Genomic DNA, 17,535 nt, shown 5'->3' on the forward strand with positions numbered 1-17,535 from the left:
GCAGCCAACATTTAAATAGCTAGCACATACTATGTGCCAGGAACTGTCTTAAGCACTCTCTGGTTATTATTTCATTTGAGCCTAACAAATACACTGGGAGTCGGTGCTATTATTTTCCCCATTTTGCAGATGAGGAAATTGAGGTAAACAGAGGTTAAGTGACTTACCTAGGATCACACTTCCAGTCAGCATCTGAAGCCTCATTTGAACTTGAGTCTCTTGATGTCAGAGCCAGTTCTCTCTATAGTGTACTATCTCTTGTTAGTGTTAATATTACTTATGGTAGACATGTATAAATTCAATAGTTAACCAAAAAATAATTTCAGTACTACTCAAAGCACCTAATTCTCAACCCTAGTCTGAAATAGTCTCTTAACATTTATAGTTGTCTACAAAGCTGGATCACATGTGCTTCATTTATTTGTGGTACTTAAATTTCATATTGATATATGTAGCCATATGCACAGCTAGCTGATAGAGTGCCAGACCTGGATTCAGGAAAATGATCTTTCTGAGTTCAAATCTGGCTTCAGGCATTTACTTACTTGTTTTAAACCTCTTGGACAAGTTACTTAACCATGTCTGTCTCAGATTCCTAATTTATAAAAATGAGCTGGAGAAGGAAATGGCAAACCAGTAATTTTAACAAGGCAATCAAAAACGAAATCACAAAGAATGGAGTCAGATATCTCATCAGGGATTGGTTGTCCTGCTATCTCTTCCACTGTCACTTCTGACCACAGTTTCTCCCTTTTTCTGATTCAGTACAGAACAGAGTTTATTCTTACAGCCTTGCTTCTGACTCTAAAGCAAAAAAAAAAAAAAAGTCCCTCTTTTATGCAACACAATAGTTTGACATGTCAAGAGATCTACAATGTCATTGACATGACCCATTGAGATTAGAACATACTTCTATCCTTTACTTGCTAATCCCTAGAAACCTATTTTTCTGATAAGAATACCATTCTTTTTATTTCAAGGATTTGATCACTATTAAAATTCAGATATTTCTAGAAGGCCCAGTCATTAATAATATAGTATCAGTCATTAATAATTAATTAATTATCAGTCATTAATAATACAGTATGAATATATTTTCAATCCTCTCTTGATAATAATCATTCTTTAGGTATGAGGAAAGAGAAAAGGAAAGGCTATGAGAGAAAGGAATATAAAACAGGATCAGAAAAAAACAGCAGCAAAAGTAGGGGGGGAAAAAGGGAACAGATATAGGAAAATGGGTCCACCAAAGAAAATTTTACCCACTTCATTTTTTTTTTACTTTTGTGATTTTTTTTCGGGGGGGAGAGGTTGATGGTTTTTTTGCTTTTGCTTTGAGAATAGATCTCTTTATCTTACCTAGGATAGACTTTCAGCAGCCATATACACAATCAATACTGAAAGGCAAAGAAACTTTAAAATGTTTCATTTTTCCTATCTGGGATGGTTCACCTCTCCTTAAGTAGCCTGGCAGTCTTCCACTGCTGGAGAACTGCTGTCAAATTTAGTACAGACACTCCAACAGTTTTAGCCCTACTGCACCTTAGAGAAGCCCTGAACTCCAGCAATCCCTTAACTTTAGCCTCCAGCCAGTACCAAGGACTACAGGTTTGCATCACCATACTGTCTGCATCTTGATTTTGATTAGGCTGGTCCTACACAGGAATGGATTAGACTACAAAAGGGAGTTCAGGGAGAAGGGCAATTACTAAGAAATTCAGTTCATATCTATGTACTGGGAGACATTCCCAGCATACCTATGGATAATAGAAGAATAAAATTAATTCCATTTCTGAAAAAAAGACTGCATTTCCAGTACCTGGAAGTTTAGTTTTAACCTTTTTATAAGAAAGAGTTTTCGTTTCCCAATCAAATCTACATAGCAAATTCAAGCCCTCCTCTGATTTTACTCAAAGGACAGAGATCCCACAATCACCTACACTTTTGTCAACACTTGGTGAAATTTTAACCAAGAGAAACACTAAATCTTGCATTTTTTCTAAATAGGCAATGGGAGGAAAATTGGTGATAGAAGGCGTATTTCTATAAAAGCCAAATTGTAATTATTTATGTGATGAACAGGCTGCTATTGGAATGCTGTTCAGGGACCCTTTGTAATAGAACTATTCCCATCACATTAATAATAATAAAAAGGACTTCACCTCCCATGACAAGAAGCTGCAAATCTAAATAATTTTATCTGCAACTCTGAATATTTCCCAGGATACAACGGTGGCTTTCAGGCAGAGAGAAATTATTCACTGAGCACATTAAAATACTCAATTTAAAAAATGACTTCAAGATAATATTTGTTATGTGCCTTTGGCAATTTTATAGATATGTACAAAATCAATTCTTTTTCTAAAATGCTCAATTTTGTTGATGGAGTAGATTAAACTTTATACAGCAATTTAATCCAGCATAACAGATAAAAAGATACATTAATGTGGCATGTCTGTAACATCAGTAATATCTATGCAATCAAGCAATACATTGAAGGGTTTATTCATATAATAGGCTGTAAAATCAAAGCATCAAGTCTTAATTAAATAGGCACAGTAATGTTTAACTATTCTCCCACCACATAATAAATATTAGCTAACTAAATGTTTTAACAGCTGAGATAGATAAAGGCTATCAAGCAAACTATCCCTCCCTTGAAAATATGACCCTTTTTAAAATGGAATATAACATGATTTAAAGACCTTGAAGTTGGTCATCACCTAGCCCAGTTGCCACAATTTTAGAATATCAGCCCACCAAGGATGAGTCCTTGAGAAACTATCACATGCTAAAAAAAAAAAAAAAAAAAAAAAAACACACACACCTCAAGCAGTCATTTATAAATTAAATTGAGAGTATATTTCAAAGAACGACTGAATTACAAAATAGAAAAGAGCTTAGAGATCATGAAGCTAAATGTTTTCTAACTGCACAAATTCATAGAAGATTTTCTCAGTCTGGAAAAAGAAACTTTCCCTACCAAAGATCCTTGCTTCTTCAAAGATATAAACTTAAAAACCAATGTCCTCTTGATCTTCCATCTTCTCTTTGTGTCTTATTCTTCCCTTCTGATTATATCCTCCCCAGTTTTACTCACCTGAGACATCAAGAGTCCAAAGACACCAAACTTGGGGAAGAAAAATTGTTCAGCATTTACATAGGGAAAGACAAATTCAGACTACTTTCTATGAGCCCAGAGAAGTAAAGTGATTGAATAAGATTAAAGTGTCCAAACTAAAACTAGATTGCTTGACTCCCAATCCAGCATTCATTATTTAATTTGAAATAAGAGCTTTCCAGTTTGCATTGAGAGATGTCTGTATAAGATATGCACCTTAATAGCCTTGAGAAACTGAATGAGTCATCACAAGGTTACTCTATTGAGCAAAGAATGAGACCAGGAGTTGAATAATCTTGACAGATTTTAATCAGACTAACGTGTTGAAGCCCAATAAATTCCTTTTTCCTAACAGCCTGGAAACAGGACCCTCAGTTCAGAACTATCTTCCCCATGGTCAGTGTTGAGTGAATACTGAAAAATAGATAAAGTTCCAAATGGATAAATCTAAAATCCTGTAGATAGTTTAGATATGAAGGGAAAAGAGAAATTTCCAAAGTAGATTTTAAACCAGATATCAAATCCTATAAAATTGCTAGTTTTAACAAAATTATCAATATTCCCTAGTTCATGGCATAAAATACCGTTTTGCATAGTTTATATTTGTCCATATATAAAAGTTATCTACATGTATAAATAGGTTTCCTCTATCTACATGTATAAATAATTATCTATTATACCACCACCTCCATTGCCCATAAAGAGAGAGGAAGAGAGGAGAAGGAAGGAACTAAAAATATACTACAGCAAATAGCACATCAAATATTTACTTATCATGATTTCAAGTAAGATTTTCCAAAATAAATTCAAGAATGGTTTTAATATATGTAAACAATATAGTAAAGCATATTAACAGAAAAAAATAAAAGACTATATATCCAATCATCAAATGTAGAAGAAATCTTTAGTAAAGTATTTTAAAAATAAAAACATAAGAATTAAGGTATATTTTCATAAGATGAAAACTACAGATCTGAAGCTCAAATCCATATTATATAATTAGAGCAGCAATTTTCTATAAACTCTTGAGGATCTGCTAAGACCCTTTACCCTTTCAGGGGCATACACGAAGTCAAACTACTTTCAGAATAATATGAAAAATTTTATGTTGCAATGCGCCTCATTTTTCCAACTACATCTGCATGAGGCAAGATTTTTTTCAAGTTTAAAGTAATATATTGCAACAGATTGAAGATAGAAGCAGATATAAGTCTCCAACTGTATTCTGTTAAGCTAGCTATTAAAGAGATTTGCAATAATATGTAAAACAATAAATCAATTTTTTTATTTTAGAAAAAATTATCTTCATGAAAATGTTATTTTATATTAACACAGTAGGTTTACTATTTATTTTAAATGAAATAAATATTTTTAATTTTAGTTTCCAACATGGCATGTATCTATATATATATAACTCGCACAAACAAACATTCTTTGAAGTGCACAAATATATTTAAAAATATACAGGTATTCTAAGACTAAAAATGTTCTAGAACTTCCAAACTAGAGAGATACTAGAAGTATTATCAAAAAAAAAAAAAACTCTTAAATAAACATACCTATACTCATCACTCTAATTTAGCATAGTTTTAGAAATATTAACAACAAAAAGTATGAAAAAATTTAGGAAAATAATCATTGGCAATAAAGAAATTAAAATATTTTAATTTTCAAACATAATTACATATATAGGAAAACAAAATAGCCCACAATAAAAAATGGAGTTAAGGAATTACTTTACTAAGATAATTACATGTTAAAATCCTACAAAAATCATTCACATTTGTATATATTATCACTGAAAATTCTTTATAATAACAAAAATATGTATCAAGCTTTATATTATCAAGGCATACCAGAGACCTACATGAAGACAGCTCCAAAGACAACTTGATTTTGGCATAAATCAAGGAAACTTAAACCCACAAAAGGCTTTTTCTTACAAGAATTCTTATATGAATAGCTCAACAAATATAATAAATATACAATATAAATTATTATTTCCCAAATTAACTTCAAGATTTCATGCAATACCAATCAAAATATTACACAGGTTCAAAGGTTATTTCCTAAAATTAAATTAATAAGAAAACGTATACTACTAATAGGACAGGGATAGCAAATAATTAAATATGAAAACTTGTAAAGGAAGACAACAATTCCCAGATCTCAAATGTAGTATGATTATTTTTAATACTTTATTTTAAAGAGAGAGAGAGAGAGAGAGAGAGAGAGAGAGAGAGAGAGAGAGAGAGAGAGAGAGATGGACTTGAACAAAGACTCTAAAAATATAATTAGAATTCAATAAATGTAAAAGCTTAATGCATGAGGAAACAACACTTTAAAAAATGGTAGAGAATGAAATTTCTATCTAATAAAAACCATTGAAAAAATTGGCCACAATCTAGTTGGATGCATACTTTGACTTATACATCAAAATAAGTTCTAAGTAATCAGGGAGTTAAATACACACACACATAAAGTAGAAGAAAATGTTATAATATTACTTCAACTAAAGATATAAAGGGTATTTTTATTAAACACAAGAAAATAAGTACTGAAGACAAAATCAATGGGGGGTTGATTATACAATGACAAAAAGTCATGAGTGTTCCTTATAATACTAAAAGAGAAATAGTTTTAAGGAAAACATTTTCACTAATCACAATTAGATAAAGGTTTAAAACCTAGAATCTGTATTCAAATTAAAAAGACCAATAATTTATGACCTCTACTTCCCCAAATCTAAACTGGAGACTGTTTTCTTTAGGTTTGGGGCAAAACTTAAAAGATGGTGGTTCATTTTGTTTTGGTTTTTTTTTTTGAATTTCTGCTATTAAAGAAAGGTAAGATCAAGGTTTTCCTCTTTTCCCCAGAATAATAAAAGTTTGCATTCAATGGCTGGTGAATTTTATAATACTTTTAAGTCATATTCTTTTAAGCTTATGTTTTTTACAAACATAATTAACCAGTCATCTAAGTAAAGGCTAATTTTTTAGATAGAAATTCCGGCTCACTAATATTTGTCCAGAAAAGCTTGGGGCAGGGTTTCTTTTTTATATAGCTTTTTATTTACAAGATATATGCATGGGTAATTTTTTAGCATTGACAATTGCAAAACCTTCTGTTCCAACTTTTCCCCTCTTTCCTCCCACCCCTTCCCCCAGATGGCAGGTTGTCACATGTTAAATATTTTAAAGTATAAGTTAAATACAATATATGTATACATGTCCAAGCAGTTATTTTGCTGTACAAAAAGAATCAGACTTGTAACAGTGTACAATTAGCCTGTGAAGGAAATCAAAAATGCAGGCAGACAAAAATAGAGGGATTGGGAATTCTATGTAGTGGTTCATAATCATCTCCTATAGTTCCTTCGCTGGGTGTAGCTGGTTCAGTTCATTGCTGCTCTATGGGCCAGGATCTCTTAAACATTTTTACTTACAACCTCTTTTCACCCAAGAAATTTTTTTACATGGCCCAAAGTACATAGGTTTATAAAATAAGTGTACAAATCAAACATTTGCTGATAATAAATCATAATTCTCAATCCCCACAATGTTATGAGCAAACCACAGTTTAAGAACATGAGCAGTAGGCAAGTGGGGCTAGTTTGTCACCAAATCAAAACAATCACAATGGAAGCATGAGCTTTTCAAGGTCATAAGTTAAATTTTCTGAATACATTTAGTAACATTACATTTAAAAATGGGAATAGACAGATACGTTACAAATCACTAGTCAAGGAGCAATCATTCACATATATATAACAAGCACAAATCTGATAGGGTTGGATGTTCCCACTAAATAGCAAGGAAACATTAATAGTTTATATAGCTACACAGCTTGGGTTAGTCATAAAACTTCTACTACACAAAAGCAAGGGGATATAATTTCATTTCCATTTAGAAGACGATCAAGTATGCTCAATAGTATCACAAAATGATTGCTTATAGATTGTTTAGGGAGAAGTCAAGACATCTATTTTCAAAACAGTTGATGCTGGCTGATTCTGTGATGTGTTATAACTACTCTATTTCTCTTATTTATGTTCATAGTATTAGTTGCTGGAAATGGTAACTAATCATTCTCTGCACTGGTACTGAATGATATGGCACATTGAGTCCTTCAGCCAGCCAAGGTCAGTAAGCCAGCATTTTCATCAAGTAGCTATGCATCTATTTCGTGTAATTTAACATGGAATGCTAAAATTTTTTAAATACTCATTATGTTTTGTAACTTTCACTATAATTACCCTGTCTCTATAACTAATATAGTTAATAAAAAAAAAGTATAAAGCCATTATAAAGGGAGAATGGGTGGAGAGAGTATGGAACAATTTTTAAAGTTTTTCAATGTATTTCGGGTTTTTACATGAAATATTTCCCCTCTCTTAATAAGTACTTTTTTATAATTTAAAAAATAAACAGCTAAATAAAACCACTAATAATATGACTACCTATGTACCATTCTATACGTATAGCCCTCCTAACTCTCTAGGGAATGTCTTAATCAGGGAAAAGAAATGTATTTCACTATCTCTTTTCCAGTACTACAATAATAATCATTGGAGTTAATGTCAATTCAGGTGTGTTTTATTATTGTTTTCATATTATTTTCCTGGTTCTGTTTATATTCTTTACTTTTTACAATTCTGACATTTCACAAATGAAACCTCTACCCATCCCTTCAACAACCACTTCTACATTTGAGGATTTAAAATAAATGTCTTTCTTTATCAACTATCCTCTGAATTTTCCTCTGATATTTATAGACACTAGGCAAAAGAGAGCACCAGCCTTGAATCCAGGAAGACTGGAGTTCAAATCTGGTCTCAGACACTTAACACTTCCTAGCTGTGTGACCCTGGACAAGTCACATAACCCCAGCCTCAAAAAAAAAAAAAAAACTTCACTCCTTCCTTACTAGAAAAAAAATCTATATTCTTGATACTCTGTTTACAAATTAAATTCATATATTCATTTTAAGTACCTAAACTAACATATAATTTAAAATAATGGACACTATAAATTTGAAAATAAGAGTGACAAAGGATATAACAGATCCCATGAAAATGGAAGCAGGAACTGACAAGGAAGATGGAGAGCAGAAAGCATTAAAAAGAGCAAATTCAAACAGTGAGTTCTTTTACAGCTGGAGTCAATTTTGTGCGTGGATACAAAGCACAAAACATATTTGAGAGGATAAATAAGAATTGTTCTATTGGGGAGGGAGGTTGGTTTTTTTTTTAGATTTGGTTAAAATCTGAATGATAAAATTATCCTCTATAATTTCTAGAGGTACCATTGAGGAATTTTAAAGGAAAAGGAAATTCAGGTAACTCAAGGTAAATTTTTCCATGCTTCAATCTTTTGTCTTACAATGAATGGATACTAGATATCTCCATGGTCTTTACTTTCAGATATCCTTTTTCCAAGTACACAGAGGATTAGTTCATAGGTTTCTCTATGGAGCACCTTCCTTTACATTTACTCTGACATTAATTCCCCTACTATAATTTTCATTTCATCTACCTGTATTTCATCTACCTCACTCTCCAAAATCCAAAAATATAGTCAAAGCTAACACTTCATGGAGTCAGGTATAAAGACTTTGATCTTCAATGTCATTCTTCTTAACACAGGTCCATAAGCAAAAATAACATTTCATGGAAAGAGGGAAGAAATATAGCAAAGATTCCAACTGTTCACATGGTCAGAATCTTAAAAGTTGTAAATGACTTTAGTAATTATATGGGCTAAGTTTCTCACCCGAAGTAGAAAATCACCATGTAAATAGAATATCACCATGGATATCATAAAAAGAAGGAAAGACCTATATGTTCAAAAATGTTTGTAGCAGCCCTTTTCATAGTGGTGAAGAATTAGAAATTGAGTAGATGCCCATCAGTTGGGAAATGGCTGAATAAGTTTTGGTATATGGATGTAATGGAATATTATTGTTCTATAAGCAATGACAAGCAGCTGATTCAGAAGGCCTGGTGAGATTTACATGAACTGATGCTAAATGGAGTAGGACCAAGAGAAAATTATACACAGCAACAAGATTATGTGATTTTCAACTGTGATGGTCTTGCCTCTTTTTTCAACAAAGGTTATTCAAGGCAATTTTAATAGACTTGTTATGGGAAGAGCCATCTGCATACAGAGACAGAACTATGAAGATGGAATGTGAATCAAAGCATAGTATTTTTCACTTTTTGAGGTTGTTTGTTTTTCTCTTTTTCTTTCACCTTTTGATTTTTCTTATGCAGCATAATGAATATGGAAATATGTTTAGAAGAATTCTACATGTCTAACCTATATTGGATTTCTTTCTATTTATGAGAAGGGTTGAGTGAAGGGAGGAAGAAAAAAATGGTACATAAGGTTTTGCAAAGGTGAATGAATCTATCTTTCTATGAGAATTGAAAATTGGATCTAAAGGCAGGTGAAATTACAACCATTTTCAGCAATAACTACCTTTTTGGAATTGTTTACTGTATTCATAGGTGACAGCTTTGAAAAACAATACAATACATAACTAAATAAATTACTGTATCATTTTTGAGATTCATTACTTTACAGATAATGCTGAGCAAAACTTCTAATAACTTAAGTCAAAACATTTGTCTAGGAAAAATGCCAGATGAAGTCATTTCCACGTAGAATCCTATATCAAGAATAAAATTTCAATTGTACACAGGTATATTAACATAAAGATCCATTGTATACTTTTAGAAATATAGTTCTTTACCAACCACCCTTCTTTAGATTAATGACCAAACTTCCAGTTGTACCATCAACACATATTGAATTAATGTATTAATAATATATTAAAATCATTGATATTGTTAAAAAAAAAAGTTGCCAAGTCTCAATTTCAAAACTTGTTCTCTTTCTTGTAACATTTATTGATTCCATTTTTTATGCCTGTTATGTACATATATGGACCCAGGTCTCAATCTAACTCTCTGTTGTAATAAAAAAAAAATAGTAAAACAAAATAAAGGGCATCACAATATAGCAATGCAAGTTTACATTTCTTCAACTGTCTAACAGAGAAGTATCCTATATCTGTTCTCAGGGCCCCAAATTGATCATTAATAATCAAATTTTACCTGCCCTTAATTTTTCTTGTTTTTAATCTTATAGCCAGAATATATATATATATATATATATATATATATATATATATATATATATATATATACATATATATATATACAGTTATGCCTCTGCTTTCTTTATATAAGTTCATAAAAATAATCTCATGTTTCTCTGAATCCATCCTATGATTTCAAAGAATTTTATATAGTCATACATCACTAGCACTAGACTATTTTTCAAGGTTCTCTAATATAACATGTCATAAGATAAAGTAGCTTTCTTGATACTTCTATTTTGAAGAAACTATAAAGAAAAAGTAGAACATAAACAAGGATATGAAATAAGAGGAATTGTATTTTTAAATATATTTCTTTATCTCTTTTGGAATTTTGAAATAATTTGTAATCTCTCTTGAGTTTCAAAAGTCAAGAATAAAGAAAATTAACAATCATTTTTAATATTCATTTAAGAATTACTAAACAATATACTGAAAATGTCTTTTGGAAGTTTTTTAAATATATGATCAATAATCTCTAAAGATTTTGTAAAAAAAAAATCAAGAATTCAAAGTCCTGAAATATTTAGCATATGCATTATCTACAATGTTTATATTGTTATTGAATCATTTCAGTAATGTCCAATTCTTTATAACACAACTTTACAGCTTGCCTGGGATCCAACAGCTAATAAGTGTCTGAATGCAGATTTGAATTCAGGTCTTCCTGACTCTAGACCTGAAATTCTACCCATTTCACCACCAACTTCCCCCTACCCCCACCATTAATCCTGCTTGCTTCAGTTCCTCATCTGTAAAATGAGTTAGAGAAAGAAATGGCAAAGAACTCCAATATTTTTGTCCAATAACTTTACGTGTCATAAAAAAATCAGGCATGTCTGAAAAATGACTTTTCAACAACAAAAACCATTTTTAAATGAGTTCTTTGTGGTATGTTGTCTTGCCCAGAATAAGAGAACTTCCCAAAGACAAATTTCATCATACTTCAATGTGATAGATTATTTTCTACTGTAGGAAGTCATTGAAGAGACATCCTCTCCTAGGACCCCAATACTTTTCCCTGTGCCTTGCACATACCATGTACTTAATAAATGCTTCTTAAATTTATACTAAACTTTTTTGCATTATGGTCTTAGGCAAAAATCCTTGTTTTCTACTTACTCCTTTTTAGGCAGGTAATTCTACTGTTCAGGTCTGTTTTCTTATCTATAAAATGAGATAAATCACATGAAAGATATCTTACAACTCTTACATTCTATAATTGCATTGAAAATATTTAATTATTGTATTGCAAAATTTTGATCATCAACTTCTTCCTCTATAGTTTTTTTTAACATCTACAGGTTAGTAATATACTTTTAAAATAGAGTATAGGAATTAAAAGAAAGACCCAGATTTAAATCCTGCCTCCAACACTAACCATCTGTGTGATGATAGGAAAATTATTTATCTCCTCTGAATTTAAATTTCCCATTCATAAAAGAGATATTTGTAAGCCTATACTTTATTAAATCTGTTGTGAGGATCAAATATCCAATAATGGATGTAGAGGGGGTTTTCCCTTGATCTTAAATAAAATCTTAAATTTTTCATTATTGCTTCTTGGTCTTTTTAAGAATAAATGCTAATTATTAGTATTTTTATGCCTATAAATCCATATCATCAGACAGCTATTTCCTTTTTTTAAAAAATTAACTTCCTTCTACTATTTTCAGGAATATCCAAATGAATCTTGCTAAGAAAACAAGATACCTCCATTAGGGAAAAATAACCACCTACTGCAAACCAAAAGTTCACAGCAATTTTCAATGTCTTACATGAAGAAAGCCTCAGGATAAATCTCAGGCAAAGACAGCATTAGTATAAACATAGTGATGTTACTGTTGCTGGCAATTAATAGCTACACCTGTGTCTGACATTGCTAAAGCAAAATCTGCCATTATTGACCCTCTAAATGAAAATCAAGATGACTGCACTCTCCAAAAAGATGATTCAGAATACAAAAAAAAAAAAAAAAAAAAAAAAAGAAAATGCATGAGATTAGTTTAGAAATGAATCTGGAATGGAGGGTAAAGGACAGAAAACTCATCCAATATAAAATTACATGAGATGACTAGAAATCATCCTGACCTTTCATCTACATGAGGAAGATCATGCTGCTTCCTCTGATGTCTAAGACATTCTTTCATTTTATCTGGCTGAGTAAATGTCACAGTATTCAATGAGGAAAACAAATTCTACTTTTGGGAAGAGGGAAACATCAAAGGAAGAATTAGCCTCAACAAAATTGTGAAATAGGGGAAATTTGTCTTCTATGTTCTCTCCTCATCATCAGCAACCTACCTAGACCTGCTTCTCCCTAGAAGTATCTGAAAATCCCAAATTAGATTATATTTTGTTCCCCAATACTTAGGAAGACTTCCTTCATTATGGGACAACTGACTTCATCTGACAGAAAAGTATCTCTATTAAACTAATACATCTTAAGCTGTGAATCTCATCTACTAGTCTTGCTGAAACTTATGCCTAAAATTCTACCAGAACATTTTATATCCCTTGATTTAAGATACTGAGTGTATCCTATTTACAATGCCAGTTGTGACAGAACAGGACAGGAGAACTAGAGGAAAGAGACACAGTATGAGGCAAAAAGTGTTTATCAGTCATTAGCACCTTTGTGTGGTTGAATTTGTCAGATGTATTCCAACTTATATAGCACATAGTGGGTTTTAATTAGGGAGAAAATTAATAATGAGCTCAATGATTTTAGAAAAAATGGAAAGGCTTGCATAAAATAATAAAGAATGAAATGAGCAGAACAAAGAGAGCATTGTATACAATAATGTTGTTTTTAAAATGTCCTTGAGTGAATTATATTTTGATTATTAAAAATACCAAAATTAAAATATAAAGAATATATGAAGAAAGAATTGATAAATAGATGTATAGAATAATTTATATGCATATTTACACAAACATATATACACACACAACTATCTATGGTCTTTCTTATCTAAGATGGGAGAAGGGAAAGAAAAGAAAAAAATGATAATTTTTAAAAATTTGATAATTTTATTGTATATTTGACAGGGATAGCTAGTACATAGTAGATTCAGTTTCATGTGCAATCATCTTTTTTATTGTGCTGTGTTATGGGGAGGCTGCTTTTATTTCATAAATTAAAAATAAATACTTTTTAACATTAGCCATCTTGAAATTAAAGATACTCCAAATTGAAGAGGAGAGAAATAAAAGAATCAGAGAGCTAGAGTTAGGTCTTCTAGTTGAATCTCCCTATTTTACAGACTAGGAAAATGATACCCAGAGAGATAAGTAATTTGCTGTAAATCACTTTAGGCAATAAATAGTAAATTCATACCAAGATTCTGGGACTCCAGGTTTAGCACTCTCTTTTCACTTCATCCATTTCCTAATTGTGCCTTTAGGTTACTTTACTCATGGTACATCCACTTCAAATGCTATTTATCATAAATTTTAAAAATTGTTAAACATTTGATACAGTGGTTAGTGATTTAGTCTGCAAAAAGCAATCTGTGGCTAAATAAGCTAAACAGTAGATTAGAGAACAAAGGAGAATTTTAATCCTGGCTGTACCACTGACCCACCATTGAAAGGAAATTTCTAAAAATATACCTCAGGAGTCCACATCTTGCCCTATTTCTGTTTAACTCTTCTTATTAATAACTCAATAAAAGGTACAGATGGTATATTTAACTCAGTAGGGATAAATGCAAAGCTCTACACTTTGGTTCAAAAAAATCAATTTCACAAAAGCAAAATGAGAGATATGTAAACCTGCTTTCTTATAAACTACAGTTTATCTGAAAGAGATCTTAAGGTTTTAATGGATTTCAAATTCCATATGAGATAATGAGGTATGACATAGCAGCTAAAAATGAATGCATCCTTAAAATTGAATTAAGAGAAATATTATATTGACATGACTCGAAATTATTAGTACTATTGTTCTCTGGCATGGTCAGACCAAAATGAAGTACTCTATTCAATTTTAGGTGTCACATTTAAGAAAGAGCATTGACAAAGTGAAAAACATTCATATGATATCAACTAAACTCCCAATGAGGCTCCTAAAGAGACTCTTCAAGTTCAGGTTATATGAGAAATGATTTAAGAGACTGTGTACTTAAATCTAGAGAATACAAGACTTTGGAGAGATATCATAATTATGTACAAATATTTTGAATGGCTGAAATTAAAAAAGAACATATTTCTGCTTATCTAAAAAAACGTGGAACTAGGAATTACAAATTCCTAGTTCTTTTTGCAAAGAAGCAAATTTAGGTTTGAAATAAAAGAAAATTTCCACAATGATTAGAGCTATTCCAAAGAGAAATTGGCTCCTATGGATGGTAGAGAGTGGGTTTGCCCTCCCTGGAGATCTTCAAACAAAGATTGGAAACCATTTACTAGAGATATCATAGAGGGGATTCTTGTTCAGGGAGTAGTACCAGGTACACAGAGCCTCCAATGTACCTTCCAACTCTGTAATCCTGTGATATCAGGTATAGATGCAAGCTATCAGAAGATCAATAAAAAGTAATTTTAAATTCTAACTCCTTCAAAGATAAGTCAATGTTCCATATATAACTCAAATGCACTCAATATACCAAATGATCCATTATTTTATTAATATGAATAATCCCTCAGATGTCAAATCCAACCCCTCTACAAATTAGTATGTCAGTTTCTGAGATCCAAGAGTTCATAATGCTCATTGAGACCTCAAGTTAAAATAGGCCAAGCACCAGACATACCCTATTATAGGAAAAAAGCCTATTCTACTGAAAGTTCTAACTTGGTCAGATATAACAAAGAATCCTAGCCTACCTTCCTAGCACAATAAAGTAAAAAAGCAGGACTTTATTGAAGTCTTAATCATCTGCAAAGAGAACAGCTGATCTGCCACATGCAAAATGTGACATACTAGCAAAATATAAACTGGTGTTTAAATGTTTAATAAAAAAGGAATCAGGATGGGAAATAACTAATCAGTGATTTTGAAATCCACAGCATCTATCAAGCTAAGAAAAAATGTAGCCTCAGTATTAATCTACAATTTTCCAATCTTAATTTGTTTAGTGAGCTCTATCAATACATTATTCAGTGACTTTATTTTCTTCTGTACTTAGTTATTGTACTAATTTGATTGTTGAAATGGAATAAAAAGTCTTTAAAATGAAAGAATCTTAAAAGATTAATAATCAACAATTTTTTTGTTGTTTAGGCATTTTCAGGCATGTCCAGCTCTATGGTGCAAACTAAAGCTTTTTTGCTTTTAAAAGTAAACAAATAGCAAAGCTTACTAACAAAAACCAAGAATACCTGAAAAAGGGTTGACCCTGAAAAGGAGAATAAAGACCCTTCTTATTAAAGGCTACACAGAGCAAAGGCAATTTCCAAGATCTCTCTGTGCTTTGATTTTATGGCTTGTGTTCCTCTTCTCAATTCTATAATATGCATTCATTCATTTTAAAATAAATCACACATATAATCAGTTACTGTCTACACAAGCAAGAATTAAGAGAAGGTCATAATTTATATTGGAAGCAGATACAATATCAGTTTGTTAAATAGTTATTCTATCTTATGTGCACCATAATTCAGATTCATTCTAAACAATTTTAGGTTTGAGGTTTTGGTTTGATTTTTATTTTGGAGAGTGCATCTGCCCATGACACCTTTAGCCTGCTCCATCCATCCCAGAAGCTTTAACTTTGCTCCTTTTCCAATCTCTGCAGGTTTCACAAGAAAGCTTGATTGATCCCTGCTAACACATATGTACACACACACACACACACACACACACACACACACACACACACACACACCATATTGGTACTATACTTGACAAAGAAAATAGATCAGCTTTAGTCTTATTGCATCTCAAAACTCTCATACTCAAATGATCCACTCAACCTTCAGCCTTCTCAGTAGCAGACTACAGGCAACAGCTCCTACATCTAGCCTATATGTATATGCCTAAATAAAGCTTGTAAATATTTCTCAAGTGGATTTCCAAAATATAATTTTAAATACCTGCCCAAGATTCTAATGAAGAGAAGATATTTCCAAATCCTAATCAATGACTCTGGATAAATAATCCAACCTGAGGATCTCTGAACCTAAAAAAAAAAAATAGCCTCTACTAAAACCACAGAAGAAGCAATCTACTCTAACTTCTCCCCCAATTCCACGCCAATATGAAGGATATAATACTACAGAGATGTCATCTTGTACAGATGGAACCAAAGCAGTCAAAAGAGTAAAATTAATTCATCCTAACATCCATGGGACCTATTAGAAACTCCACCCCAAAATATACTGATTCAATAAAATCTGAACCATCACAGATATTAAGGATATGGTCAACTACAAACTCCTGCTAAAGGTAACCCTACAAATGGTGTTCCAACAGGATTGTTTATAGATTTGTCATAGATTCTGCTTCCTTGGCCCTGACATTTATTCATCAGCGAGGGGGTTAAACGGTTTTGCTCACTTATCTGATCTTAATCACTGGTGATCACATCTCTATCCCCCCCATCCTGAATGATCTTATCATAAGCCCCCATCTGAATATAAATTATAGCTGTCATTCCCCAAACTAAAATATCCATCTTCTTGACAACTCTTCCCTTTTTGCATCGTCTCTATAATTTAAGTTTCTAGAGAACAAGAATTGCCTCATTTTTGTATTCCCTAGAATTGGGCTCAGTCCTTGGCATGTAAAAAGTTTTTAATAAATTTTTCATTCATTCATCATGTGGATGTATTACCTAGAAAGTTAGGCAGCCAGTTACTTAGCAAAAAGTACTTAACCTGATAAGACAGCAGTCCATTGGTATATGTATATTAAGGGACCTAGAGAAAGACACCATAGTATCCTTTCAAAAGGACACAGAAAAGAGTTGAATAGAATGAGAAGATGAATTTGACTTGAAATATATACCTTTAGGATTTTCATATCAATGAGGCCAGAAATCCATCATAGTATCAAAAAAAGAGACCATCATAATGTCAAAGTTCATCAAAGAAGGATATCGATTACACAGGACATAGGGCAAAACCAGTTTGGCACAGTGACACAGAAGAGATATGAGAAGTGAAGAGAAAGCAATATAAAGAACATGGCAAAATCCAAATGATTAAATTTATAAAAATCATGCTTGAGGATTGAAATGTTAACCTTATGTTCCATCATTTATTTTAAGCAATAAGAAATGTAAATAATTTTTCCAAAAGTGAAT

At 31.7% G+C, this 17,535-nt stretch overlaps 1 protein-coding gene across 6 annotated transcripts in view; it reads right to left on the reverse strand.

Annotated features, from left to right (window-relative positions):
* The window catches only part of DCDC2 (doublecortin domain containing 2), a 200,764-nt gene that overhangs the window by 55,647 nt on the left and 127,582 nt on the right, over positions 1-17,535 (reverse strand). For 4 of the 6 annotated variants that reach the window (XM_074272688.1, XM_074272673.1, XM_074272697.1 and 1 more), the window contains one exon: positions 11,408-11,452. The exons of the other annotated variants lie outside the window; for them this stretch is intronic. In XM_074272688.1, coding sequence (XP_074128789.1) covers positions 11,408-11,452 — 45 coding nt within the window. The remainder of the gene's footprint in view (positions 1-11,407; positions 11,453-17,535) is intronic. 6 annotated transcript variants of the gene reach the window in all.

The sequence above is a fragment of the Sminthopsis crassicaudata genome, chromosome 1, assembly GCF_048593235.1.
Source record: "Sminthopsis crassicaudata isolate SCR6 chromosome 1, ASM4859323v1, whole genome shotgun sequence".
NCBI classification, from domain to species: domain Eukaryota; kingdom Metazoa; phylum Chordata; class Mammalia; order Dasyuromorphia; family Dasyuridae; genus Sminthopsis; species Sminthopsis crassicaudata.